The 25,225-nt window shown below is 49.6% G+C and overlaps 2 protein-coding genes across 2 annotated transcripts in view; one reads left to right on the top strand and one right to left on the bottom strand.

The window, feature by feature from the left end:
* LOC138811146 (ryanodine receptor 1) overlaps window positions 1–3,966 on the top strand; it is a 112,854-nt gene extending 108,888 nt beyond the window's left edge. The window contains exons 101-105 of the mRNA XM_069998787.1: window positions 1,834–1,990; window positions 3,011–3,075; window positions 3,170–3,270; window positions 3,550–3,601; window positions 3,723–3,966. Of these exons, the coding sequence (XP_069854888.1) occupies window positions 1,834–1,990; window positions 3,011–3,075; window positions 3,170–3,270; window positions 3,550–3,601; window positions 3,723–3,818 (471 nt within the window). The 3' untranslated portion in view covers window positions 3,819–3,966. The remainder of the gene's footprint in view (window positions 1–1,833; window positions 1,991–3,010; window positions 3,076–3,169; window positions 3,271–3,549; window positions 3,602–3,722) is intronic.
* A 102-nt stretch (window positions 3,967–4,068) lies between these two features.
* LOC138811147 (mitogen-activated protein kinase kinase kinase kinase 1) lies at window positions 4,069–24,329 on the bottom strand. Its single transcript, XM_069998789.1, has 31 exons — window positions 24,110–24,329; window positions 23,887–23,944; window positions 23,672–23,762; window positions 22,863–22,927; window positions 20,861–20,916; window positions 20,731–20,778; window positions 20,547–20,589; window positions 20,383–20,455; window positions 19,549–19,680; window positions 18,717–18,779; window positions 18,532–18,613; window positions 16,661–16,777; window positions 16,368–16,446; window positions 15,412–15,470; window positions 15,285–15,328; window positions 15,150–15,194; window positions 14,409–14,451; window positions 13,962–14,124; window positions 13,795–13,877; window positions 11,988–12,072; window positions 10,485–10,561; window positions 10,303–10,363; window positions 9,254–9,362; window positions 9,115–9,173; window positions 8,834–8,937; window positions 8,164–8,338; window positions 7,818–7,880; window positions 7,356–7,445; window positions 7,197–7,267; window positions 5,800–5,855; window positions 4,069–4,258 (listed from the first exon to the last, which is right to left on the bottom strand). The coding sequence occupies exons 1-31, from the start codon at window positions 24,206–24,208 to the stop codon at window positions 4,189–4,191; spliced, it is 2,463 nt and encodes an 820-aa protein (XP_069854890.1). The 5' UTR covers window positions 24,209–24,329; the 3' UTR covers window positions 4,069–4,188.
* Between the last annotated feature and the right edge of the window lie 896 nt (window positions 24,330–25,225).

The following is a 25,225-nucleotide window of genomic DNA, read 5'->3' on the forward strand; positions in this document are numbered from 1 at the left end:
ATTATGGCCAGGCATAGTAGCACATGTTTGCAGTCCTCAGAGGAGGCGACAAAAGGATTGAGAGTTTGAGACCAAATTAGACAATGTTAGCGAGACTCTATCTCAGAAAAAAGCAAACCAAGACAACAAACATGTCAGGACCATGTCCAGGTTCTCAGCCAGATGCTGGAGGCCTTGCTTCCATCACTGGAAACAAGGTGAGCCAGCGGATTCTCCGTGCCTGGAACACAGTAAGAGCAAGCATGGGGTCTCCCCAGTGCCAAGTGGACCATGTCCTGCCACTCCTGTTACTCAAAACGTACTAAGGAGCCAGACACTGGTGGCTCCACACCTGTAATCTTAGCTACTCCGGAGGCTAAGACCCGAGGCTCCAGGTTCAAAGCCAGCCTGGGCATGAAAGTCCTTGAAACTCTTATCTCCAATTAATCACCAGAAAACTGGAAGTGCTAGCCTTGAACAAAAGAGCTCAGTGACAGTGCCCAGGCTCTGAGTTCAAGCCCCACGACCAGACTGACGGACAAACAACAACAAACTTCTTGAGGATCATACCTGGTAGATAAAGTAGAATCACCCACCTTGACTTACATAAGCAGGGAAGAGCTGGTCCTACCTGAGTCTTAACTGCCTTAGTCTAACTACAGTTTCTCTTGCTTTTTTGCTTCCTTGCTTCCTCATCTCCTTTCAATTCCTCTAAGACCATGTGTTTCCTCCTGACCTTTCTCTGCCTCATATTCCAAGGTTACCACAAAACACACAGGCGCACACACACGCACGCACGCGCGCGCGCGCACACACACACACACACACACACACACACACTTCACCTGATACCTCACCATTCAACCTAAAGGCTGCCTCCTCCAGGAAGTCTTCCCTGACTGTTGTTTCAGCTAGAGCCTGCAGTAACCACATAACCACAGCCTGTCTCATCTCTTATCTTGCTCTGACTCCTACTCTTGATTACTTCAGCTCCATTCTACAGTCTTATCAAACTTCTTTCAGTTCCTCATGGGAGCAAGAATTCCCCCATTCTTCCCCCCACCCCCCCCTCCCGCCCCTGCCCACTGCAGTGTTGGGGATGGACCCGTGGCCTTTGCTTATGCTAGACAAGCACTCTGACACCCAACTACATCCCCAGAGCCACAGCATTGAGTCTTTTCCTCCCTGAGAATAACATAGCCCGTGCTTTTTGCTTTTTTTTTTTTTCTCTGCCTAGAACATTTGGTCTCACACCACCCAATCAGCAAACACCTTCTAGTTCCAGCTAGGGGACAGAGCCTCTTCCAGGAAGCCTGCTTGTCACAGAGGCTAGCTCAGATGCCAACAGGCCTCTCAGTTTCCTACTGATCATACTGAGCCTCCCCATCTACCCTCTATCTTGATCCACCATCCTTCCTCCCCCAGCCCTGACCCACCCCTGGGCTGTCATAGTCTGCCATCCTTACATGGGAACTGGGAACTTTGAATGTCAGGACCGGGGGTTGTCTGTTACCACCCTTTCCCCAGCTCTGCCTTGCCCAGAGCTGTGGCTGAGCTTCAAAGAAAGTTGAAGCCGGGTGCTGGTGTCTCACACCTGTCATCCTAGTTACTCAAGAGGCTGAGGTCTGAGGATCATAGTTCAAAGCCTGCCTGGGCAGGAAAATCTATGAGACTCTTATTTCCAATTAACCAGCCAAAAGCCAGAAGTGGAGCTGTGGCTCACGTGGTAGAGCACCAGTCGAGCAAAAGGAGCTCAGGGACAGCACCCAGGCCCTGAGTGCAAGCCCCAGAACTGGCATAGAAAAAGGAAAGAAAAAAAAAAAGACAGTGAGTGAGTCTATGTCCTCTCTGCAGTGTTATCTATTTCATATGTATGTGGGTGTCCGGGCCGGCGGAGGCATAGGGGACGAGATCGAGGACCCGGCAGGGGATGAGTACGAGCTCTATCGTGTGGTCTTCGACATCACCTTCTTCTTCTTTGTCATCGTCATCCTGCTGGCCATCATCCAGGGTCAGTGCTGCTGGGCTCTCAGTGGGAGTTGGTGCTTAGGTACCCAGAGGCAGGCTAGCTGCATCAGAAAGCTGTAGGTCTCTGATTTCTGCCCCGGCACTGCCTCTTCCCTGCTTGGGTACTTAAATGACCTTTTCTGGGACATCTGCACAATGGAGGTGTTCATGAGGTCAACCACAAGGTGTTAGAAGGATTAAGACAATCCATAATTTTTAAAGTGTTTCTTGGGGCTGGGAATATGGCTTAGTGGTAGAGTGCTGGCCTAGCATGCATGAAGCCCCAGGTTCAATTTCTCAGTACCACATAAACAGGAAAAGCCGGAAGTGGCACTGTGGCTCAAGTGGTAGAGTGCTAGTCTTGAGCAAAAGAAGCTCAGGAACAGTGCTCAGGCCCTGAGTTCAAGCCCAGCACTGGCAAAAAAAAAAAAAAAAAAAAAGTCTCATAAAAGTGCTCCATGGCATTCTGGCTACTCAGGAGGTTGATCTCTGAGCATCAAAGTTCAAAGCCAGCCCAAGAGAAAAGTCCTTGAGACATCTCCAATGTCTCCAAAAAGCTGGAAGTAGAGGTGTAACTCAAGTGGTAAAATGCCAGCCTTGAGCAAATAAAGCTAACGGACAGCATCCAGGCCCCACTGAGGTCAAGCCTCACTACAGGCAAACACACACAAAATGCTCGATCAACAGCGTTTTTTTGTTTGTTTGTTTGTTTTTGTCCATTGTGGGGGCTGAACTCTGAGCCTGGGCGCTGTCCTTCAGCTCTTCAGCTCAAGGCAAGAAGCACCCTACCACTTGAGCCACAGCACCACTTTTTTCTGTTTGTGGTGTTGAGAAATCGAACCCAGGGCTTAATGCATGCAATGCAAGCACTCTACCACCGAGCCAACTTCCCAGCCCAACATCTAGTTTTAATCTGAGGAAGGGAGGTGAGATTCCTAAAGTGGGAGAAAGGCAAGGTCCTGAGATAAGTTGATAGGAATCTGTGGGGCTGAGTCTGGCACTGACCTGTGTCCTGCCACCCCAGGTCTGATTATCGATGCTTTTGGGGAGCTCAGAGACCAACAAGAACAAGTGAAGGAGGATATGGAGGTGGGTCCTGTGTGGGGCTAACTCAGAGGGATTATGGGATGTTGGGGGGGTGGGTCAAATGGGCCTCGACCCTAATGTCTTTCACAACCTACAGACCAAGTGCTTCATCTGTGGAATAGGCAGTGACTACTTCGATACGACACCACACGGGTTTGAGACCCACACGCTAGAAGAACACAACCTGGCCAATTACATGTGAGAGGGGGCAGATGCTGGCCAATCAGGAGGGAGGGGCGTGGTCACTGATGTCTAGGGGACTAAGTAACTAAGGTTTGGTCTTTTAGGGAAAGAGGCATAGTGTCCATGTGGGTGGGTCCTCAGCCAGCCAATCCGAAAGTAAGGTTTGGGTTGGGAGGTGGGGGGGTGGCTTAAAGGTAGAGATCTAGCCTGAGAACCTGGGTTTCACACAAGAATGAAACAAAAAATCAGAAGGGAGGGGTGGTTCTGAAGCTTCTCCCTGGCCCTTTTTTCCAGGTTTTTCCTGATGTATTTGATAAACAAGGATGAGACTGAACACACGGGGCAGGTAAGACCAGTGTAATTTAAAAAAAAAAAAAAAAGGACTAGGATCAAAGGGAACTTTGAAAGTTTGTCATTACCATCTACTTGAGGATGTCACCAAGGGCCTCTTCCCTCCCTCCCCCTAGGAATCTTACGTCTGGAAGATGTACCAAGAGAGATGTTGGGACTTCTTCCCAGCTGGTGACTGTTTCCGCAAGCAGTATGAGGACCAGCTTAGCTGAGAGCCTTCTTCCCAGCTGGCCCCCATCCTGCCCCCAGCCTCCACTTCAAGTGCCTTATTCTCATTGCAAGTCCTTAGCCCCAAAGCCCCTACCCCCGGGCAGCTGGGGAGGAGGGGGAGAGGTGACCTTGTACTTGGAAATAAAGTCTGTGCTACACCCTTGGCCTCAGTACATTGAGTCGTTGGGAGTTTGGGGAAGTGAGCATCTAGAAATCTTGCCTCCCCTCCCCCAATAGAAAACCAAGATGATAGTAGAGGCTGAAGTCAGTTTATTGGAAGACCAGGCCTTCACATGATGAATAGTGTGTATTTGTTAGGGTGTGTATGTGCAGGGAATTCTTCCTAATAGCCCCCCACCCCCACCCAGAACTTCATTCCTGGATGTAGAGGTTGCTGGGGGCAGTAGGGTCATCTGCTGGCCTTGTCTCCACCACTACAGGCCTGGAAAAGGAGAAGTCATTTGTTTTTTCATTTATTCACTCCTTCACAAAGTAGGTAATAGAAACTGCCAGCCCAATGGGACCCTGTCAAAATGAATGAGCAAGCTAGGTGTGGTAATGTATGCCATTAATTCTAGTACTTGAGAGGCTTTGGCAACAGGACCATGAGTTTAAGGCCAGCCTAGGCTATGTACTGAGATTGTCTGAAGACAACAATGAAAAAAACCTTCTGATCTTTTTGTGTGTGTTCCAGTCCTAGGGCTTGAACTCAAGGTCTGAATGCTGTCCCTAGGTTTCTTTGTTCAAGGCTAGAGCTCTACCACTTGAGCCACAGCCTCACTTCCAGCTTTTTTTTTTAGGTTGGTTCTGGAACTTGTTTCTGGGCCAGGGCATTGTCGCTCAGCTCTTCAGCTCAAGGCTAGCACTCTACCATTAGAGCCACAGTGCCACTTCCAGTTTTCTGAATGGTTTATTGGAGATAAGACTCTCACAGACTTTCTTGCCCAGGCTGGCTTTGAATCGTGATCCTCAGATCTCAGCCTCCTAAGTAACTAGGATTACAGGTGTGAGCACCAGCGTCCTTTTTTTTTTTTTTTTTTTTTTGAGATAAGACTATCGTGAACTTTTTACTTTAAAAAAATAGCTATTTTTAAAAAAATAACTTTAAGCCAGGTGCTGGTGGTTTACACTTGTAATCTTAGCTATTCAGAAAACTGAGATCAGAGGATGGTGGTTCAAAGCCAGCCCTGCCAGGAAAGGCCATGAGACTCTTATCTTCAATTAACAACCAGAAAACTGGAAGTGGTGCTGTAACTCAAAGTGGTAGAGTGCTAGCCTTGAGTGAACAAGCTTAGAGACAGTGCCCAGACCTTGAGTTCCAGCCCCACAACCAACAAAAATAAAAATAAATAAATAAAAAGAAACATGGCAAACTGTAGATATAGCTCAAGTGGTAGAGCACTTACTTAGCAAACGTAAGGCCCTAAGTTCAAATCCCAATCCAGTTAGAAAGGAAACTGTCTGGGGCTGGGAATGTGGCTTAGTAGTAGAGTGCTTGCGTAGCATGCATGAAGTCCTGAGTTTGATTCCTCAGTATCATATACACAGAAAAAGCTGGAAGTGGTGCTGTGGGTCAAGTGGTAGAGTGCTAACCTCGAGCAAAAGAAGCTCAGGGACAGTGCCCAGGCCTTGAGTTCAAGCCCCAGGACAAGAAAGAAAGAAAGAAAGAAAGAAAGAAAGAAAGAAAGAAAGAAAGAAAGAAAGAAAGAAAGAAAGAAAGAAAGAAAGAAAGAAAGAAAGAAAGAAAGAGAAAGAAAGAAAGAAAGAAAGAAAGGAAGGAAGGAAGGAAGGAAGGAAGGAAGGAAGGAAGGAAAGAAGGAAACTGTCCCTTTGGTAGCCATGCATGCACAGACAATGGGGACAGGGAGATTGGAGAGGCTGTCCAGGCCAAAGATCCAGGTGGCTGCAGACACCTCTGGTTGGCTACTCTACTTCAGGGCCCCCTCCCAGGTTCTTCTGCCCTCCCCCTTGCCACCACCATACCTGGAGGAGCCAAGCAAGCGGAAGGTGAGGGTGGGATCTCTTAACTCTTGCAGCATCTACAGAAAAATCAACTGTGTGAGTAATCAAGAAGCCCCCTCCCTTCCACACCAGCCTGTAGAGGTTTCTGAATGTCTAAGTCCAGAACCAATCATATCCAACAGTACACAACAGCTGTGAGACCTCCAGCAAGTTACTTAACCTCTCTGTGCTTCAGATGGCTAACCTGCAAACTCTTACTAAACGCTTGATGGGTGATTGTAATCATCAGTAATCTGGCATGGTGCTCCATGACATGAGTCTCCATTTCCCTTCCATTGCCAATGCAGGACAGTGAAGCACAGAAAGACAATGTCATGTGGTCAGTCCAGAACAGATGGCTCACACCTAGCTACTCAGGAGATGAGATCTCAGGATCATGGTTCAAAGCCAGCCTGGGCAGAAAAATCTGAGACAAGAGTCTTCTCTCAAATTAACTACCAAAAAACCAGAAGTGAGCCGGGCACTGGTGGCTCACACCTGTTAATCCTAGCTACTCAGGAGGCTGAGATCTGAGGATCGCGGCTCAAAGCCAGCCTGGGCAAGAAAGTCCATGAGACTCTTATCTCCAATAAACCACTAGAAAACCAGAAGTGGCGCTGTAGCTCAAGTGGTAGAGCGCTAGCCTAGTGCTGAAGAGCTGAGGGACAGCACCCAGGCCCAGAGTTCAAGACCCAGGACCGACAAAAAAAAAAAAGCCAGGGCTGGGAAGGTGGCTTAGTGGTAGAGTGCTTGCCTTGCATGTTTGAGGCCCTGGGTTCGATTCCTCAGCACCACATAAGCAGAAAAAAAAGCCGGAAGTGGCACTGTGGTTCAAGTGGTAGAGTGCTAGCCTTGAGCTGAAGAGCTGAGGGACAGCACCCAGGCCCAGAGTTCAGGCCCCACGACTGGACCCTCCCCCCCAAATAAAAGGCCAGAAGTGGAAGTATGGCTCAATTGGTAGAGCCTTGAGTGGAAAAAGCTAAGGGACAGTTCCAAGGCCCTGAGTACAAGCCCAATTCTAGCCACACACACACACGCACACACACACACACACACACTAGCCACACACACACACACACACGTCATGTGCCCATGGGATTCTACTCCATGCTCTTAACCATCCACAGCTCTCTACATTGGCCCCCCCATATTACAATTGGGAAACAAAGTCTCAGAACAAAATCCCTTGCAGAAGGCCACAAGGGCCCAGAATACTACTGGGGTTCCAGAGGCAGACAAGGGATCCAAATCTGAGCTGAAACAAAGGGAAAGCATCCCCAGTGAACTCCAAGACCTGACTTGGGTTTTCCAAGCTCACCTGATAAATGGAATGACTTAGGGAGAGGGTGGAATGCTGAGTTTGGAGGGGAGAAACTCACCTGATCTGAGCCTGGAGCCCACACCTGCACCCCATGCTTCCAGAAGGCCTGAAGTTGGCCTCCAACCATAGCTGCAGAGAAAGCAGTATCCATGACCCATGGGATTGCTGGATCCCTGAAGCCTCTGCCCAACCCTGGGCCCTCCCATCCCCAACGCACCCACAGCCTCTACTGTTTCAGTCATAGAGATCTCAGTGGTGCGAAGTCCCCGGATTGGGGCCCCTTCTGGAGTTACCAGCTTCAGAGAGCCTGAAGAGAAGTAGAGTGAGGTTTTGTTTTATTTTGTTTTTGTGTCAGTCCTGGGGCTTGAACTCAGGGCTTGGGTTCTGTCTTCCCTGAGCTTTTGTTGTTGTTGTTCAAGACTAGTGCTCTAAGACTTGGGCCACAGCTCCACTTCTGGTTTTTCTGGTGATTACTTAGGGTAAGAGTCTCACGGACTTTCCTGCCTGGGCTGGCTTTGAACCGTGATCCTTAGATCCCAGCCTCCTTGAGTAATTAGGATTACCAGTGTGAGCCACCAACATTCAGCTGAGTGAGGTGTTTACCTAAGACCCAGATATACCAGGGCCTGAAAGGCAGGCACCAGGTCCTGGGGTAGGGAAATGGAAGAATGTCTCTTACCATCCATCAACACCATCACCATGTCTTCTTTTACCTGGGTCACCTGTACAGGTCCCTTGTGCTCTGTTTGAGAGATTGTGGGGAGGGATTAAGAACCAATTTCTCTCCCACACCACCCCTAGAAGACTAGTGCCTCTGCTAAGCACCAGGTAAGTCCCAAGCAAGTAGTCCCCGCCCACCACACAAGCCCCACCCCCTCCTCAATCTTACCAATCACATAAAAGCTGCTATTCTTTCCCCTCCCCAAGCCCTGCCCTTTTCCAGGATCGCCCAATCAGGTCCACCCTTCCAGGAGGGCTAAGCCCCACCCTCTCCAGCTCCGCCCTCTGCGACACACCCCACTCACCCGTGCTCTCCTCGCCCAGCCAACAGGACAGCGCGCCGAAGCGCACGGTATGGAAGACCACCGACCTGGCGGGTTTCCCGGGGCTCACGCCGATGCACACGGACGGCAGCTCGGAGCCTGGCGTGCTCAGCAGCGCGAACACTGGCAGCGGCGTGGGCAACGGGAACAGCACCTGCTGCGGGGAGCAGGGGGGAGGGGGACAAACGAGGAGGAGCGGACTCAGGGGCTGGGGGCCTGTGGGACAGGGCTTTGCAGCAGGCCTGGGACTTCCCAAGAATTTCCTAGGGATGGAGGGGGATGGAAGAAGTCTTAAAAGAGTGAAGACTCAGGAATTAGGGGTGCCTCCTTAGGAACAAGGGTGCAGCTTCGTTTGGGGGTGTACCAGCCTAACAATCGAAAGATAAGGATTTACACACACACACGCCCAAGATCCTTGCTGTCCCAAGGGCAACAAAATTTGCTTATAGACTCAAAGTGGACTCTGAATGAGACCTTCAGATACGACAAAGGGTCTGGAATAGAATTAGGAATAGGTTGTGGGGGCAGAGCTTAAGGATGAAAGGGGGAGTAGGTGGGGCTTCCCGTAACTCTCTTCAGAAGCATAGAAGGTGTGAGACCTCAGCCACAACATCCCTGTCCCCCAACACCCTGGCTCCTTCGGGGACCTTACCCGGACCAGCAAGAACTTGTTCATGGGTTGGTACCACTGAAGCAGGATCACTGATGTCTCCAATGCCCCACACAGGAACGGACCCCCAGAGCTCTCACCCTCTGCTGTAGGAGTGGGCGACGATGGGTAAACATCAATCTCCTTTCCCCCTTGTTCTCCTCTAGTGAGAACCACACTTCTTCCCCTGGACCCTGAGACATGCTGTCTTAATTCCTCAGCCTTCTTGGGAGGATGCTGCAGAAGCCCTGCCCCCTGCCATCCCTGGGGGTGGGGACTCTCACCTACACAGCATGCGCGGCAGCCTTTGGTGTCTTGGATCTTGGTGGAGACCATGTTCTTTCTGAAGAAGAGATGGATGTGAATGGCAGTGATGGGGGCAGGAGGTCATAGGACTCAAGGCTGCCGCTTGGGGGCTGATACCTGGCTAGTAGGCGGTGGGGGCTAATGTGAGCGATAGGATTTCCTGCTCTGGTCTCCTTCCGTTCCAGCAGGCCCAGGATGCTATGAGAATACAGGTGGGGGGTCTTTCCTGCAGTGTGTGTATGTAGGGGGGAAGCAGGAAGTAGTTATAGGACCCTGGAGACCCCCTCCTTTCTTCCATCCCTCCATTGGCTCTTGCCCTATGAAATCCTAAGACTGCACATCCCAAGCATGCCTCTTTCATTCCCTTCCTGCCCTACAATCAAAAATTAAATGTAAGATGGGTACAATGATTCAGGCCTGCAATCCAGCTACTCAAGAGGCTCAGATCTGAAGATCACGGTTGGAAAATCCATGAAATTCATCTCTAATTAACCAGCAAAAAGCCAGCAGAAAAAGCTAAACAAGAGCATGAGACCTCAGTATCAACACACACACAAACACAGAGTTGATATTAGAACCTAAGGCTGAAACTTTTGTTTTATTTTTGTATATCACTTCTATTATTATTATATTACTATTATTATTGAGACAGGGTTTTGTTACGTAGCTCAAACAGGGCTTGAACTTACTATGTACACCAGTATGACCTTGAACTCAACTGCAGAAGTCCCACCCCTTCCTTTCTTTGGAGAGGAGTTTCTCAGTTGCTGGGATCCTAATTGCCTGGAGATCATAGGAATAGACTACCACACATGGTCTCGAAGGGATTTTTTTCTGTCAGTTGTAGAGCTTGAACTCAGGGCTTAGGAGCTGTCCCTGAGCTCTTTTGCACAAAGCTAGTGCTCCACCACTTTGAGTCACAGTGCCACTTCTCCTTTTCTGGTGGTTAGAGATAAAAGTCTCATGGACTTTCCTGCCCTAGCTGGATTTTGAATCTCAGTCCTTAGATCTCAGCCTCCTGAGTGGCTAGCATTACAGGCATGAGCCACCAATGCTTGGCTAGGGTTTTTTTTTTTTTCTCAATTGTGCTTATCTGTGTCCCTTTCTCCTAACCTTGACCCCTTAACTTCTCCCCTTTTCCCTTCCTCCCCCCACCTCCGGCAGACCTGAGAGGGACATGAGGACGTTGTTGATGGAGTATACCCAGGTAGTCCGGCTAGGGAAGAGCTGCAGAGAGTAGTAGGAGACAGCTATGGAGCACCCACCAAGATCATTTGCACACACACTCCCACTCCCTGCCCCCCCTACCCCCCCACCCCCCACCCCCCGCCAAGGCACCATCCCTCACCATCTCCATTGTGGCCTCCTGGCCATTTCGATTCAAGATGAAGATGCCTTCCTCTGCCCCCAGAAGCAGGTGCTGGTCTGGGAAGTGGGGGGCAGACAGGATGCTGGGTCCTACCTCATCCCAGGGACCTCCCATCTCCCCACCTGTCTGAGCTCTGTAAATCTTGTCTCTCAGGTTCTCATATCTACCCCTTTATCCTCCAACTTTCCCCAGTCTGTCTCCCCCAAATCTAGCTCAAACCCCACCCTGTCACTTATTATTCTTAGCGTCCTCCATCTATGCCTGACCGTTCTTCTATTCCTGATCCACAAAATCTTGGCTGTGTGTCCTCGTTTCTCACCCAACCTTGTACCTGTCACTCCAAATGGACTCTACACCTCCTCCTATCTTTTCCCCAATGCCAAGTTCCCACTGCACACAAATCCTTAGCTCAGACATCCACAAATATGGCTTTTTCTGCCAAAGATCCCTGAACTGTGACAGGGTCTTAGCCTCCTGAGTAGCTAGGATTCCAGGCATGAGCTACCAGTACCTAGCTTAACAGCTATCTGTTGCGAGGGTTGGGCACAGTATTGGGATTTGAACTTAGGGTCTCACACTAGAAAGGGAGGCGGTCACTCACTGAGTTATGCATCCAGGTCTTTTTTTTGTGCTATTTATTTTTGAGAAAAGGTCTTGCTTCTTGCCTTGGCATGTGACTGGACCACAATCCACCTATTTTTCAATTTCTACTATAGCTGGAATGATAAGCATATGCCACCATGACCAGCTTCTTCCATTTAAATGGAGTCTCACTTTCTTTTTTCTTGCCCTAGCTAGCCTGGAACTACACTCCTACAAGTGTAGTAGCCTTCCACATAGCTAGAGTTACGGGAGTGAGCCACCACCTAGCTCTGATTTATTTATTCAACACTGAGACTGGGGGTGGGCAGGTGGCTCAGTGGTAGAGCGCTTGCCTTGCATGCATGAGGCCCTGGGTTTGATTCCTCAGCACCACATAAGCAGAAAAAAAAAGCCAGAAGTGGCACTGTGGCTCAAGTGGTAGAGTGCTAGCCTTGAGCTGAAGAGCTGAGGGACAGCGCCCAGGCCCAGAGTTCAGGCCCCATGACCAGACCTCCCCCCCAAGAAAAGAAAGAAAAAACATGGAGACCCTCACTGACCCTCCAACTCCTGACCCCAAAACATTGATCCCAGTTGCTACCATTAACTCATTAACCTCCAGCTAACTTTTGTCATCAATTGTATACCTCCTACTCTAGACATTCTATTATATTTGAACATCTCTGGGCCTCTAAACTCTTAACTTTCCTGCGTTCACTCTCCAATTCATTTTTGCTCTTCTCTTATATCTCTAGATCCAACTGGAACCACAGTCTTGGCCATTCCCCCCATACCCCAATGAGACCCTCCCTATACTTGCCTTTTACCTTTCCTTAAGGTCTCCTAGCCCACCCTGGCTCCCCACCCCCACCCCAGGCCCTTCTGGACCTCCCAAATGCCCACCCTTGGTGGAGGGGTGTGTCCAAGCTGCTGTGCTATGGATCCGAAGAGGGCAGCCATTGAACAGCTTTACAAGAAGAGCACATCCCTGGGTCAGGGCCGGAGTTGGGCCGGAGAAGGAAGCAAACACAGCAAAAGAAAATAGGGGACAGGAGGTACAATGGTTAGGATTCTGGAGCAAGAGTGCCAGGGTTCAAATCCTACCTCTGCTTCCATGGTCTGTTACCTGTGGTTAACTGTAGTCCAAATACATTACATGGAAAATTCCAGATTAAAAAATTGTAAGTTTTAGCTGGGCACTAGTGGGCTCATGCCTGTAAATCTAGCTTCTCTGAGATCAGAGAATCATGGTTCGAAGCCAGCCCGAGTAGAAAAGGCTGAGAGACTCTTACCTCCAATAATCTACTCAGAAAAAAGTCAGAGCCGGGCGCCAGTGGCTCATACCTATAATCCTAGCTACTCAGGAGGCTGAGGATAGCAGTTCAAAGCCAGCCCAGGCAGGAAAGTCCGTGAAACTCTTAGCTCCAATAAGCTACCAGAAAACCAGAAGTGATGCTGTAGTTCAAGTGATAGAGCGCTAGCCTTGAGCTGAAGAGCTGAGGGACAGTGCTCAGGCCCAGAATTCAAGCCCCACGACAGACAAAAAAAAAAAAAAAAAGCTCAGGTATAGCTCAGGCTGAGTTAAAGCCCCCAAGACTGGCAAAAAATATATTAAATTTTTTTATTTTAAATGCATATCTCCCTAAACAGGATATTGCCCTAATTATCTTATTTGATTATAGTTATTATTTTTGTTTGTGTGCCCATATTGAGGCTTGAACTGAGGGATTCTCACATTTGTTTGGCTTTTCTGTTCAAGGCTGAGGTTCTACCACCTGAGCAGTATCTCCATCTCCACTTCCGGCTCTTTTTTTGCCAGTTCTGGGGCTTGAACTTGGCCAAGGCTTGGGCACTGTCTTTGAGCTTCTTTTTGTTCAAGACTAGCACTCTACCACTTGAGCCAAAGTGCGACTTCTGGCTTTTTCTGTTTATTTGGTGCTGAGGAATCAAACCCAGGGCTTCATGCATGCTAGGCAAGCACTTTACCATTAAGCCACATTCCCAGCCCTACTTCTGGCTTTTTTGCTGGTTAATTGGAGGCAAGAGTCTCTGGAACATTTTTACCTAAAGTTGGCTTTGAACTGTGGTCCTCAGATCTCAGCTTCCAGAGTAGCTAGGATTACAGGTATGTAGCTAGGATTACAGGTATGAGCTACCAGTGCCCATCTTGACTATAGTTATTATGTGCCTTGTGGCCTCCTCTTACCCCCTCTTTCTGTCCTGTCTGTCTCTCTATTTTAGGTGGTTCTGGGAATTGAACCCAGGGCCTCATGTATACTAAACAAGTGCTCTACCACTAAGCTACCTTTTCATTTCTGTTATTCTCTTACTGTGTCTAACTTACCAATTAAACTTTCACATAGGTATGCTTGGATAGGAAAAATAAAAATATAGAATTGAGTACTATCCACAGGGTATCTACTGGTGTGTGTTGGGGGGAGGTCTGAGAACATAGCCACCATAGATCAGGAGGTATACTGTATACAGAACTCAGTCAAGCTACTTACTCTTCTGTGCCTCAGTTTCCCAACTGTGACATGGAGGATAATATCTACCTCTGTGATACGTTTCTGTCTGTGGAGGCTTACACCAGGTAAAGACACGAGATCAGTGCCTGGCACAAAAGGCTCAATAAATATCACCTATTGTTCTAAGCCTCTCCTACTCCCAGGACACCAGGCCAACCTTAAGGCACATAGCAGCCTCGTACCTTTCTCTTCATCTTTTCCTTTCTAGGGGGCAACCGTGGGGGCTGGTCAGGCTCTCGGGCAGCTGGGTTCCAGAGTGAGGGTTCTGAGAGGGGTTGGAACAAAATCAGCATCTAGAGGCCTTCCTGCCACTCCTGCCCTCCCCCTTCTTCCCCAGCCTATCCTTTACCTGAGTGGGCAGTTAGGTGGGGACTGGGAGTGGCTAGGGGAGGTCCGAGATGAGGGGTACGTGGAGGAGGCCCGCTGGCACACCGGACCAGTACCCCTGGGCTCAATTGCCCCTCATCCCCCATCTTCCCAAAGCCATCATCTGATGGAGAACGGGACTTGGGCTTTGGAGACAGAAGGAGGAAACATGGAGAAACATCAGATGGACTCAGAAAGAGGGTACCCTTGCACCCCCTCCCCCAGTCCCTGACTCCACAGGTACAGAGTTGGCTGAGGCCAATGACCTCTCTCCACTCTAGCCTACACCCTGCTTTCCCACTGTACCCCACAAACCAAATACTCGAGTGGCAACTGACATGTTCACTAGGCCATGCCAAGTTTCTATCACCCCAGATTCCCAAGCCCTGGGGATCCCCGAGTCTCAGCATCTAAGGACTCAGGGCCTTACCTTGGGGGGCAGTGGAGGAGGCTTATCCTCTGCAGGGGTGGGGCTGAAAGACAAAGATGGGGTAAGCAAGGAGGGGCAGGGAAGTTGGTATGTTCAGGGCTGGGAAGGCAGTGGTGGTGTGACAGCCAGGGAACAGGAGTAACTCAGGGGTAGCAAGGGCTGGCAATACACCCAGCATTCAAGGTTGGCAATATACCAGGAGACTGGCAATACACCGGGCACTCCGGTGTATTGATACAATCAGCAGGAAATCCCAGACCCCACCACGGGCCATGGGAGCCCAACCACACAGGGTAAGTCTGGGTGTGGGGCAAGGAGAAATGTACAGAAACCAAGATCTGAGGTCAAATGAGATGTTGAGAGATGAGGGCTCAAGTGAAGGGTTAGGTCTCAAGCTGAGGTTTGGGGGTGCAGGCAAATATGTGGGAGGAGGAGACTGTGGCATTGGGCAAGGGAACATTTCAGATGGAGATGGGACAGGTCGGGGAGCTGAGGACAGCTGGGGGGGGCTGAAGTTGAGGGTGGAGGTTAGAGATGGGATAGATGAGGGGTCAGGGGTCACAAGTCAGAGGTGAAGGGAGAGGGTAGAACTGGGGAGCAGGGTTTGTGGAGGAAGGAAGGTGAGGGCTGCATGTGGGGGGAGAGGTCAGGGTTCAGGGTCAGGGTAGAGATAAGGTTGGAGGTAAGGTGGGTCCAGCTGTCACATGTGGAGGGGGGGGGCTATGGGACAGGGCCTCTTACATGTCCACGTCATCATAGTCGTCATCAGAATCTGATAGAGATCTCCTAAAGAGTGTAGGGTATGAGTCTCAGGCAATCCCTACATATCCTGGTACCCCCTCCCTCCACACACACACACACCCAGGGGTCCCTGACCTGGGTCTGCTGCTGCTGAGGTCTTCAGGGGGCTGTAAGCAAGCCTGCACGATTGGGGGAGGAGGATTAGTTTGGCCTGGGGGGAAAGGGGAGGATGTGGGCAGAGGGGAGGGAGGCAGCAGCTCACCGTGTTGGCCTGGGACCCAGGCTCCATGCCTCTCAGCCTCCTGAATTCCATGTGCCACTCTGGGAGGAGAGGACAGTTGAACCAGTGGGGCAGGGAAAGGAACTTGAAAGGAGGAAGGAAAAGCTAGGGGATTGGTGTGTTGGCCCCTTGGGGATAAACCTTGGATTAAAGAGGTCTCCTTTTGTGGGGAGGGGAATATTAAGATTTTAGATCTGGGAAGTGGAGAGATTTCAATTATAGAAGGCTTAAGGATATATTTGAGAACCAAAGGTTTAAGTAAGTGTTTTTGGGGGATGAGATGGGAGGTGTTTTGGGAGTCTGCAGCTCAGAAAGGTCAAGTGGGAGAGGGGGTGGGGCACATTTCTATGGTTATTTTATAGGTCAGGTGGTAACCACTTTGAGCCACTTCCAGTTTTCTGGTGGTTAATTGGAGAAAAGAGTCTCACAGACTTTCCTGCCGAGGCTGGCTCTGAATCATGATCCTCAGATCTCATGAGTAGTTAGGATTATAGGCATGAGCCACCAGCACCCATCCTCCATGAGACTCATCTCCAATTAACCACCAGAAAACCGGAAGTGGTGCTGTGGCTCAAAGTGGTAGAGCTCTAGTCTTGAGCAAAGGAGTTCAGGAGCAGTACCTAGGCCTTGAGTTCCAGCTCCAGGACTGACACAAAACCAACGAACAAACGAACGAAAGGAAAGAAAGGAAGGAAAGGAAGAATGAAAGAGAAGAAAGAAAGAAAGAAAGAAAGAAAGAAAGAAAGAAAGAAAGAAAGAAAGAAAGAAAGAAAGAAAGAAAGAGTAAGGAAGAAAGAAAGAGGGAGGAAGGAAGGAAGGAAGGAAGGAAGGAAGGAAAGAAGGAAAGAAGGAAGGAAGGAAAGATGGTAGATCAAAGGGGTCTTCTCAATCAAGTATAGGACCAGGCATCTCCAAACTACAGAATTCTATCTACTTACCATAATGATCTGCATCTGGGATTTTCAGAGAACTGGACCGGTGAGTTGATCTGATCCGCCGAGGGACGGCAGGGGGTGGCTGGGCAGAGGGGCAGGCTGCATCAGGACTTGTGCCCACCCCCAAACCCCAACCATAATCAACCTATCGGCCTAGCCAGGAGCTTTCTTCTCTACTCTAATCCTCTGCACCCAGCACTGTGCCAAGCCAACCCCCCCTTCCTCTTCTGTGTTCTTTCTAGGAGAGGCTATGGGATGGCATCTCTCTTGGCAGAGGGGGATTGGTAGAACCTTACCTCCGACTCCTCGTCTTCAATCTCACCAACAGGGGGTCCTTTTCCCGGGTTCCTCATTTTGTCAAGAAGATCTAGGATGAGGCCTCTGTTCAGCCCAGCCTGCGAAACTAACTGATGCTGTGGGAGGAGGGAGTGTTGGCACACAGGGGTCATGGAGGGAAGATTGCGACAGGGTTTCCCTACCTAAGGGGACCCATGGGGGCAGTGACAGCTGATGGGGAAGGCAGGAAAGTCTAGAGAATTGTGAGAAGTCTAAAGGGATTAGAAGAATTTAGGGTTCTCAGAAGGGAGAATTTCTGGAACTGCAGGGATTCTTAGAAGCCAACGGAAGAAGGTCCTTAGAAGCAGTGGGATAGATTTGAGAGGAGTCTCAGAAATAAGACTCATGGGACACGGCAAGTTCTAGCAATTTAGGGGAATCACAGAAAGATTTGGGGAGTAGGGCACTGGTGACTCACGCCTATTATCCTAGATAATCAGGAGGCTGAAATCTGAGGGTCGAGGTTCAAAGCCAGCCCAGGTGACAAAGTCCATGAGACTCTGATTTCCAATTAACCAGCAAAAAGCCAGAAGTGGAGCTGTGGCTCAAGTGCTATCTTTGAGCAAAAAAGCTTAGTTAGGGGTTAGGAATGTACCTTAGTGGTAGAGTACTTGCCTAGCATGCATGAAGCCCTGGGTTTGATTCCTTAGTACCACATAAGCAGAAATAGCCAGAAGTGGCACTTCGGCTCAAGTGGTAGAGTGCTAGCCTTGAGCAAAAGAAACTCAGGGGGAAAAAAAAAAGAAGCTCAGGGACAGTGCCCAGGCCCTGAGTTCAAGCCCCAGGACTGGCACTAAAAAGGAAAAAAGCAAGATTTGGAAGCACAATATAGAGGGTCTTGGTGGAGGTCCTGGGAGATTCCAAGGGATTATAGAGACTTTGCAGGGGTCACTGGGGTTCTATAACCCCAGAAGGAAAATGGAGAGCCTTCTTTCTGCCAAGGGTGATTTAATTATTTATAATATTATAGGTCATACAAAATTGTCAACATAAGCAGATGGCTGCAGACAGCCAATGAACAGGATAGGTGTTTGTCCCTTCAAATACTAATTTTTTTTTGTCAGTTGTGGGGCCTGAACTCTGGGCCTGTGCACTGTCCCTAAGCTCTTCAGCTCAAGGCTAGCACTCTACCACTTGAGCCACAGCACCACTTCCGGCATTTTCTCTTTGTGTGGTGCTAAGGAATTGAACCCAGGGCCTTGTGCACACAAGGGAAGCACTCTACCACTGATCCACCTTCCCAGCCCCAATACTATTTTTTTTTCCTTTGTGCTGGTCCTGGGGCTTGAACTCAGGCCAGGGTACTGTTCCTGAGCTTTTGTTTTTTTGCTACAGGCTACCACTTGAGCCATAGCTCCATTTCCATCTCTCTCTCTCTCTCTCTCTTTTCGTGGTTTAGTGAAGTTAAGAGTCTCTCAGGGGCTGGGAAGTTGGCTTAGTGGTAGAGTGCTTGCCTCGCATGCATGAGGCCCTGGATTCGATTCCTCAGCACCAAATAAGAAGAAAAAAGCCAGAAGTGGCGCTGTGGCTCAAGTGGTAGAGCACTAGCCTTGAGCTGAAGAGCTGAGAGGCAGTCCCTAAGCCCAGAGTTCAGCCCCCAGGACCAAAAAAAAAAAAAAAAAAAGAGTCTCAGATCTGTCTACCTGGGCTGGCTTTGAACCATGATCCTCAGATCTCAAGCTACAGGCATGAGCCACCAGTGCCAGGCTTTACCAAATGGGTCTAATAGGCCCCAGGATATTTGCCACCCCTGTCAAATAAGGGAACTACCAAAAGCCCAGAGAACTGTGGGGCCTAGGGAACTGGGGGTCCTCTGGGAGGAGAAGCTTACACTGAGCAACTTGATGGCACTGGGCCGTTTCTTGGGGCTCTTAGTGAGGGTGACTTTGATAAAGTTGTGGAAAGCAGCTGACCTGGAGGAAGAAGCCAGATTGTGGGTGAGGGCACTAAGGACTTTCCCCAATCCAGCCCTGGCCCTTCGCTCCTTCCTTGTCCCCACTCAGGTCATCCGTTTACCATTTTCCTTTTTCCTTTAGCCGGGGAGGCTGGTAGCCACTCTTAGTCATGAGGAAGAGAACTCTAAAAAGAATAGGGAAGCAATGTGGGGTTCACGCCCCTTTTCAAGGAAGCTACATTCATGGCTTCAGTGTTCCCTAACAGCACCCAGGTCAGCAGAGCAATGTTAGAAACAAATGGACATGAGGATCCAGTTTGACAGTGGACTGGGATGAGACTGATACTGCTTTTATTTTTTGGTAACATTGGGGTCTGAACTCAAGATCTCACACTTGCTAGGTAGATGCCCTACTACTTGAGCCATGCCCCCAGAGCTTTTTGCTTAATTATCTATCTATCTATCTATCTATCTATCTATCTATCTATCTATCTATCTATCTAGTGTGTGCTGTTAGTGAGACTTGAACTCATGGCCTTATGCTTTCACTTGGCTTTTTCACTTAAGGCTGGTATTAGACCACTTGAGCCATACCTCCACTTCTGACATTTTGCTGGCGAATTTGTGATCAGAGTCTTACAGACTTTCCTGCCCAGGCTAGCTTCAAACCAAGATCCTCAGATCTTAATTTCCTTGAGTAGCTAGGATGACAGGCACGAGCCATAGGAACCAGGCTTGAGTTTAAATATTTTTCAGGGAGGGTTTTGCCTTTTTGTTTAGCTGCCTTAGAATCTGATCCTCCTGCCTCTGCCTCCCACATGGTTGGGATTACAGGTGTGCACGAAAAATTGAAAAGGTGTTTTGCACCGTGAGTCCATAGAGGCCTCTCTGATGTGAGGACATAAGCTGAGGGGTAGGATCTCAGGCCCAGGGGGACCTGCCATTCCTGCCTACCTGAGAGGGTGTACATCAAAGAGTGGTGGCTGTAGCTCGGCCAGTTCAATGGCTGTGATGCCCAGGGACCAGATGTCACACAGCTCATTGTATCCCCCTTTCAGGGCTACAGCTGCAACTTCGGGAGCCATCCTAAGGGGCAGAGACCCCCAGAGAGCCAAAGGTGGCATCAGGTCAGGGAGGAGAGGGTGAAGGAAGACAGAACAGGGTGAGAGGAGATGGACTACAGACAGCTAGATGGAGAGGAACATAAAAACAAAGATGGGCAGAGAGAAAGACAGGCAGACATAGAGTGGAAGATGCAGACAGAATGAAGTATAGTTGAGCTGGGCTTGGGGTCACATCATCTGTCATCCCAGCACTCAGGAGGCTGAGGCAGGAGGACCATGAGTTTGAGGCCAGCCTGAGCTACATTGCAAGACACAGGAAGGAAGGAAGGAGGGAAGGAAGGGAGGGTGGGAGGGAGAGGGAAAAACAAAAGCAATAGGGCTGGGGGCAGGTCATGTTTGAGGATGCTCTGGCTTTGTTCCCCAGCATAGAAAAACAAAAGAAAAAAAAGATCTATTACCACACAGAGACAGAAGCAAAGTCAGAAAGAGCTAATGAGAAAAGATGGGAACATTATTTGTATGGAGGGGGAGGAGAACGGAAACCCAGAGAGAAATAGGAAGAAAGCAGCACAGAGAGACAGGAGCCTTGAGAGAACCAAAGAGAAAGTCTTTCCCAGACAAACACAGAATGGAGGCGGGAAGGGAGTTTGTCAAGGGATCCAGGGAGGGAAAAATCCTCTGCTCCCCCCCCCTTACCCCCAGCTGCCCACCAGGCACCCCTCACCAATAGGGTGTTCCAATAAAAGACAGGCGTCTAGCCAGCGTTGCCCCAATCTGAGCTGAGATCCCAAAGTCCGCTGGAGGTAGAGGAAGAAATATACTGTCCCCTGTCTCTCCATTTCCCAGTCGCCCCCCTGCCCACACCCCCCCCCCAACCACCATACTCACCCAGTCTAACTTCTCCGCCATCATTGATGAGGATGTTGGCTCCCTGGGTACCAGAGTAGGAACTGGAACCTGTCAGAATATCTGCTCCCCATAGCTCCCATCCCACAATTCAGAAGTACCTGAGCCCCCCCCACCCCAACTGTGGCTTCCATTTCCGTCCCCCAGTCCCTTATCCCCAGTTCACCTTGATATCCCGGTGTATCTTCTTCTGGGAGTGCAGGTAGGCCAGTCCCTGGGGTAGGAGAAGAGCCGCCAGTGGGAGGGGGTGATCTGGAGCTAGCACAAGACCGCCCCCCTCCCAGACTCCTTCTTACCTGGAGCACTTCCCGGCAGACATAGCTGATCTGGAGCTCGGACAGGGAGCCAGTCACTGCAACACCAGCCAGGCCACATGTTGGATGGGAGCCAGGAAACCTGGGCCCTGGAGGCCCCAGGTCCTGCCCACTCCAGCTAAGAGGATAGTAGAGGGGAAGGAGACCCAGGACAGGACAAGGAAGCAGATGAGATGGAGGCATTGCGGGTGACAAAGAAAGGCCCCAGGGACATAGCCACACAGTCTAGAGGGGACAGTCAGCAGATAATTATTGTGCTTATACCATGTGCCAGATGCTAGTGGCTCACATCTGTAACTCCAGCTACACAGGAGGCTGAAGATCCATGTTCAAAGCCAGCCTGAGCAGACAAATCTAAGAGATTCTTATCTCCAATTAACCAGCAAAAAGTTAGAAGTAGACATGTGGCTCAAGTGGTAGAATGTCAGCCTTGAGCAAAAAAAGCCAAGCAAGATCATAAGGACCCTCAGTTCAAGTCCTTTTCCTGGTACACACACACACACACACACACACACAGAAAAACATCCCTGCATTTATGGAGAGAACATTCCAGATAGTAAACAAGATGAATATGTAATAGGTATATTACATAGGACTGGAAGTATAGCGCAGTGATAAAACATTGGCCTAGCATGTGCTAGCTAGGTTCATTCCTAGCCATCAGGGGGAAAAAAAAAAGAAAAGAGAAGTACATAATACACACACATACACACGCACACACACACACTAATAAACAGAAGAAAAACAGAGCAAGCAAAGTCAACAGGAAATGTGTGGGAAGGGTTTTGATATTTGACAAAGTGGTCAGTACGGCCACCTAAGAAGGTGTCCCACTCAGAGGGAGAAGAGCAAGAGCTAATATAGGGGTAGCAGTGAGAAGGAACTGGGGTTGGGGAGACTGAGGAAAGTGGGGTAGCAGAGGGAGAGGAAAGACCAGCCAGTGCAAGTGGGCTTAGCCACAGTGGACGTGAGAAATTGGAGCTTTTCTGGAGGGAAATAGAAACTGTGGAAAGACCTCGAACTGGGAGTGAGGAATAAGCAAGGGACAGAGGCACAAGGGCAGAGATGAAGGGACAGAGCCCAGCCGAGACACAGAAAGGAGGATGCAGACAGAAACTATGTGAAAGGAAGACATAGACATATTTTGAAAGAGATATGTCTGGGTAGTCATGGCTCACAACTGTAATCCTAGTTACTCAGGAGGCTGAGATCTGATCATCTGTTTGAAGCCAACTAGGGCAAGAAAGTCCACGGGACTCTAATCTCCAATGAACCACCAAAAATCCGGAAGTGGAGCTGTGGCTCAACGCGGTAGAGCACTAGCTTTGAGCAAAATTGCTCAGGGACAGCGCCCAGACCTTATCTCCTCCCCATCACCACCAAAAAAAAAAAAAAAAAGTGCTAAGGAAAAACCAACTAGGTCCTGAGTTCAAGCCCCAATATCAACACACACACACACACACACACACACACACACACACACACACACACACACACACACACACACACACACACACACACACACACACACACACACACACACCTCCAAAACTTCAGAGAGGTAATCAGAATCCCACCCTAACTCTACCAACAAATTCTCTAAGGAGACTGAGAGGCAGAAAGGACCAGAAATTCATTCCCACAGTCCACAAAAATCTAGGCATCTAAGTATGAGCCAAAAAAAAAAAAGAAGAAGAAAAAAAGAAAAGAAAAAGTTTAACTACAACACAACTAGGCCTTTGCAAGAGGCTGATACCTAGATAAAGATAGGGAGAGGGAGTTAAAGCAAGTCTCACACACAGAAAGACTGAGGCAGGACTGTTAGATGCTAGAGGGATTCCCAGCATAATGTAGGCCAAACCCACCACGCTTTGCATGCAATGTAGAGAAGGAACACTTCCCCAAGTCCGAAACCCAGAGAAGCAGAAGAGGTGGCCTTGAGGAGTAAAGGGCAGGTCCTCCATGACCTAGTCCTTCCTCTAACCTTGGTAAATATCCTGAAGAGAACCAGCCCCACAGAATTCCATGCATATCCACAGCTTCTGCAACCTACAGTCATTGAAAAGCAACAATGATAATATCAATAACACTTCATGAATTATTCCTTACAAGGACAGCTGCTACTGATCCCTCTGCTTGCACTAGGTTGGAGAAAAATGTAAATGTGCCAGCTCCCCTTGCCCACAGAGTGAGGCCACTGGACAGATGAAGAAGTTGATGCTCAGACAGGAAATGTACATTGGGGATCTTAACTCAAATATAGGTCTTTGAATCTAGTATATCTCTGATGTCCTGGGCTAGTCTAAGGGACAGGAAAGAAGATCTCTCCAGCTTGCAGAGCTGTGGATGCAATGAAAAGCTCCAGAATGCCAGGTTTGGGGGGAATTAAGGTCATTATTGGAACATCCAGGATATTAATTGGGGGGGGGGGGGAGGCCGGTCAGGGAATTTAAGAGCTTATATTAAAGGAGCAGAGTGAAACAGGGGCAACTCAAAAGGCAAACTATTGATAAGTTCCTTTGGGGGGGATTTGATTTCAGGATTGCTATTAATGAAGGGATTCATTTGGAGAACCCTAGGAAGAAATAGGAGGTTCCAACTGGGGTTTAGATGAAGGGGTGCAGTGATTTTAAAAAAATGAACTAGTGTGAGAGAAGGCTGAGGTGTCCCAGTTAAAAAGTAAGTGTCAAAGTTGAAGGCAAGGTAAGAGTGTCCTGATTTAAAGTAGCAGTTGAGGGTTAGAGATCAAGTTAGGGGTGCTGGGTCAGAAATAAGGGGTCTGAGGCTCATCACCAGAGGTAGCTGCCGTGGTAAGCCACGATGTTGACATGTCGGCAAGTTTTCAACATGAGGATTTCCTTCTGAAGCGTAGCTACATCATCATCTGTTAGGAAGGGCAGGAAAGAAGAGGGGTCTGTAGGTTGGGAATTACAGGGAGGGAGATGGTCCTAATGTCCCAGGCTGTGGGGTGAAGGGAGGGAGTTCAAAGTTCCAGGGTCCTCACTTACCAGGTTCCATCTTGACCATTTTCAATGCCACCAGGTCCCCAGATACCTTGTCACGAGCCTTGTAAAGGGGAAGTTGACCATTAGGCAGGCTCCATTTGCCTGAGTTTCTTAGCGTCCCAGGATCAAGACCAAGTATCGGGGCCTTTTTGCACCTTCTCCCTTTCCCAGGTCTCACCCTAAAGATATCGGTCTGAGGGTGATGGAGACAGAAGGGTTTTCTCACCTTGAACACTTCCCCATAGGTACCGCCACCCAGCCGCTGCAGCAGATCATAGTGATCTCGGGGATCCCTATTAAAGATGTCGTGGTCCATGAGGTCCATCCCCGGAGGATGGGAGCTGGGCCCGTGCCCAGGGGCCAAGCAGGGCCTCAGGGCTCCAGCGCTGGCACCTCCCTCCCTCCAGGTTCCCCACAAGCCCTGTGCCTGCCTATCTCTGTGGGCTGTGGCCTTCCCCCTCCCCACTCTCGCTTCCTGCCCCAGCTGCAGGGTTTTGCAAAGGGCTCCACCCCCTGTCCCCTGGGTGTGAAGAGCACTGTGCCTGGGGACCCATGGGACACCCGCCCCCCTCCTAAAAGCTCAGGGCTGAATGCAAATGAGATGCAAACTATTATAATTGCAATGAGGTGGGGGGGACCATGTGTGTTCTAACACCCCTTCCTTGTTCTAGGAGGGCCCACAAACCATAGTTGAAAGCTCTCTGGGTGCTTAAAATTTAGCTCTAATCAGAGGCTGCAGATCTGCACAGAGGATGGCTCGGCTGGCCTACACGCACTTCAGCATCAGCTCCTTGCTGTGGTGTCTGGTATCTGGATTTTTATGTGTATTTGGAACACGCTTGCACACACGGCATATGCCCGTGCATTATATAATATACATGCAGTGTACAGAATCTATGCACAATTTTAGAGTGCAGAAGAGGAGCCCGCCCGCAGCTAGCAGCGGGTGTTGCTTTGTGAGGACTTCAGCTTAGTGAGCCCTCTTCTCCGGGAACTGGAACGAAGCGTGGGGACTCGAACCCAGATCTCAAACTAGGAAAGTCAGAATGCTAGATCCTGCCTCGGGGGGGCGGGGCAGAAAGACCTCAGAGAGTCCCCAACCCTTGGGATGTGACCATGACCCAAAGGAAGAACTACGACGTCCCCGCGCCGGCTACTCGCTGCATCTGCGGCCAAGCACAGCCCGACGAAAGCGCGCGCTGTGAGCAGAGAGGTAGGGCGCGCATGCGTCCTAGACTACAGGACCAGTTCACTGGTCTAGATGGGAGGAGGGGGAGGAGGGAGAATTAGCCCGGCCCCCTCGCCCCAAGAAAAGGCGCACGCGCACTGCGAGCGACTAGGT

The sequence above is a fragment of the Dipodomys merriami genome, unplaced genomic scaffold, assembly GCF_024711535.1.
Source record: "Dipodomys merriami isolate MVZ:Mamm:240054 unplaced genomic scaffold, mDipMer1.0.p SCAF_52, whole genome shotgun sequence".
In the NCBI taxonomy this organism is placed as follows: domain Eukaryota; kingdom Metazoa; phylum Chordata; class Mammalia; order Rodentia; family Heteromyidae; genus Dipodomys; species Dipodomys merriami.

Coding starts and splice junctions, on each gene's coding strand:
- LOC138811147 (XM_069998789.1), bottom strand. CDS start 24,208: ATGGACCTCATGGACCACGACATCTTTAATAGGGATCCCCGAGATCAC. Junction 20,456..20,546: donor TGGCGGAGAAGTTAGACTGG/GTGAGTATGGTG, acceptor CTCTACCTCCAG/CGGACTTTGGGATCTCAGCT. Junction 19,681..20,382: donor TTTATTGGAACACCCTATTG/GTGAGGGGTGCC, acceptor TCTGCCCCTTAG/GATGGCTCCCGAAGTTGCAG.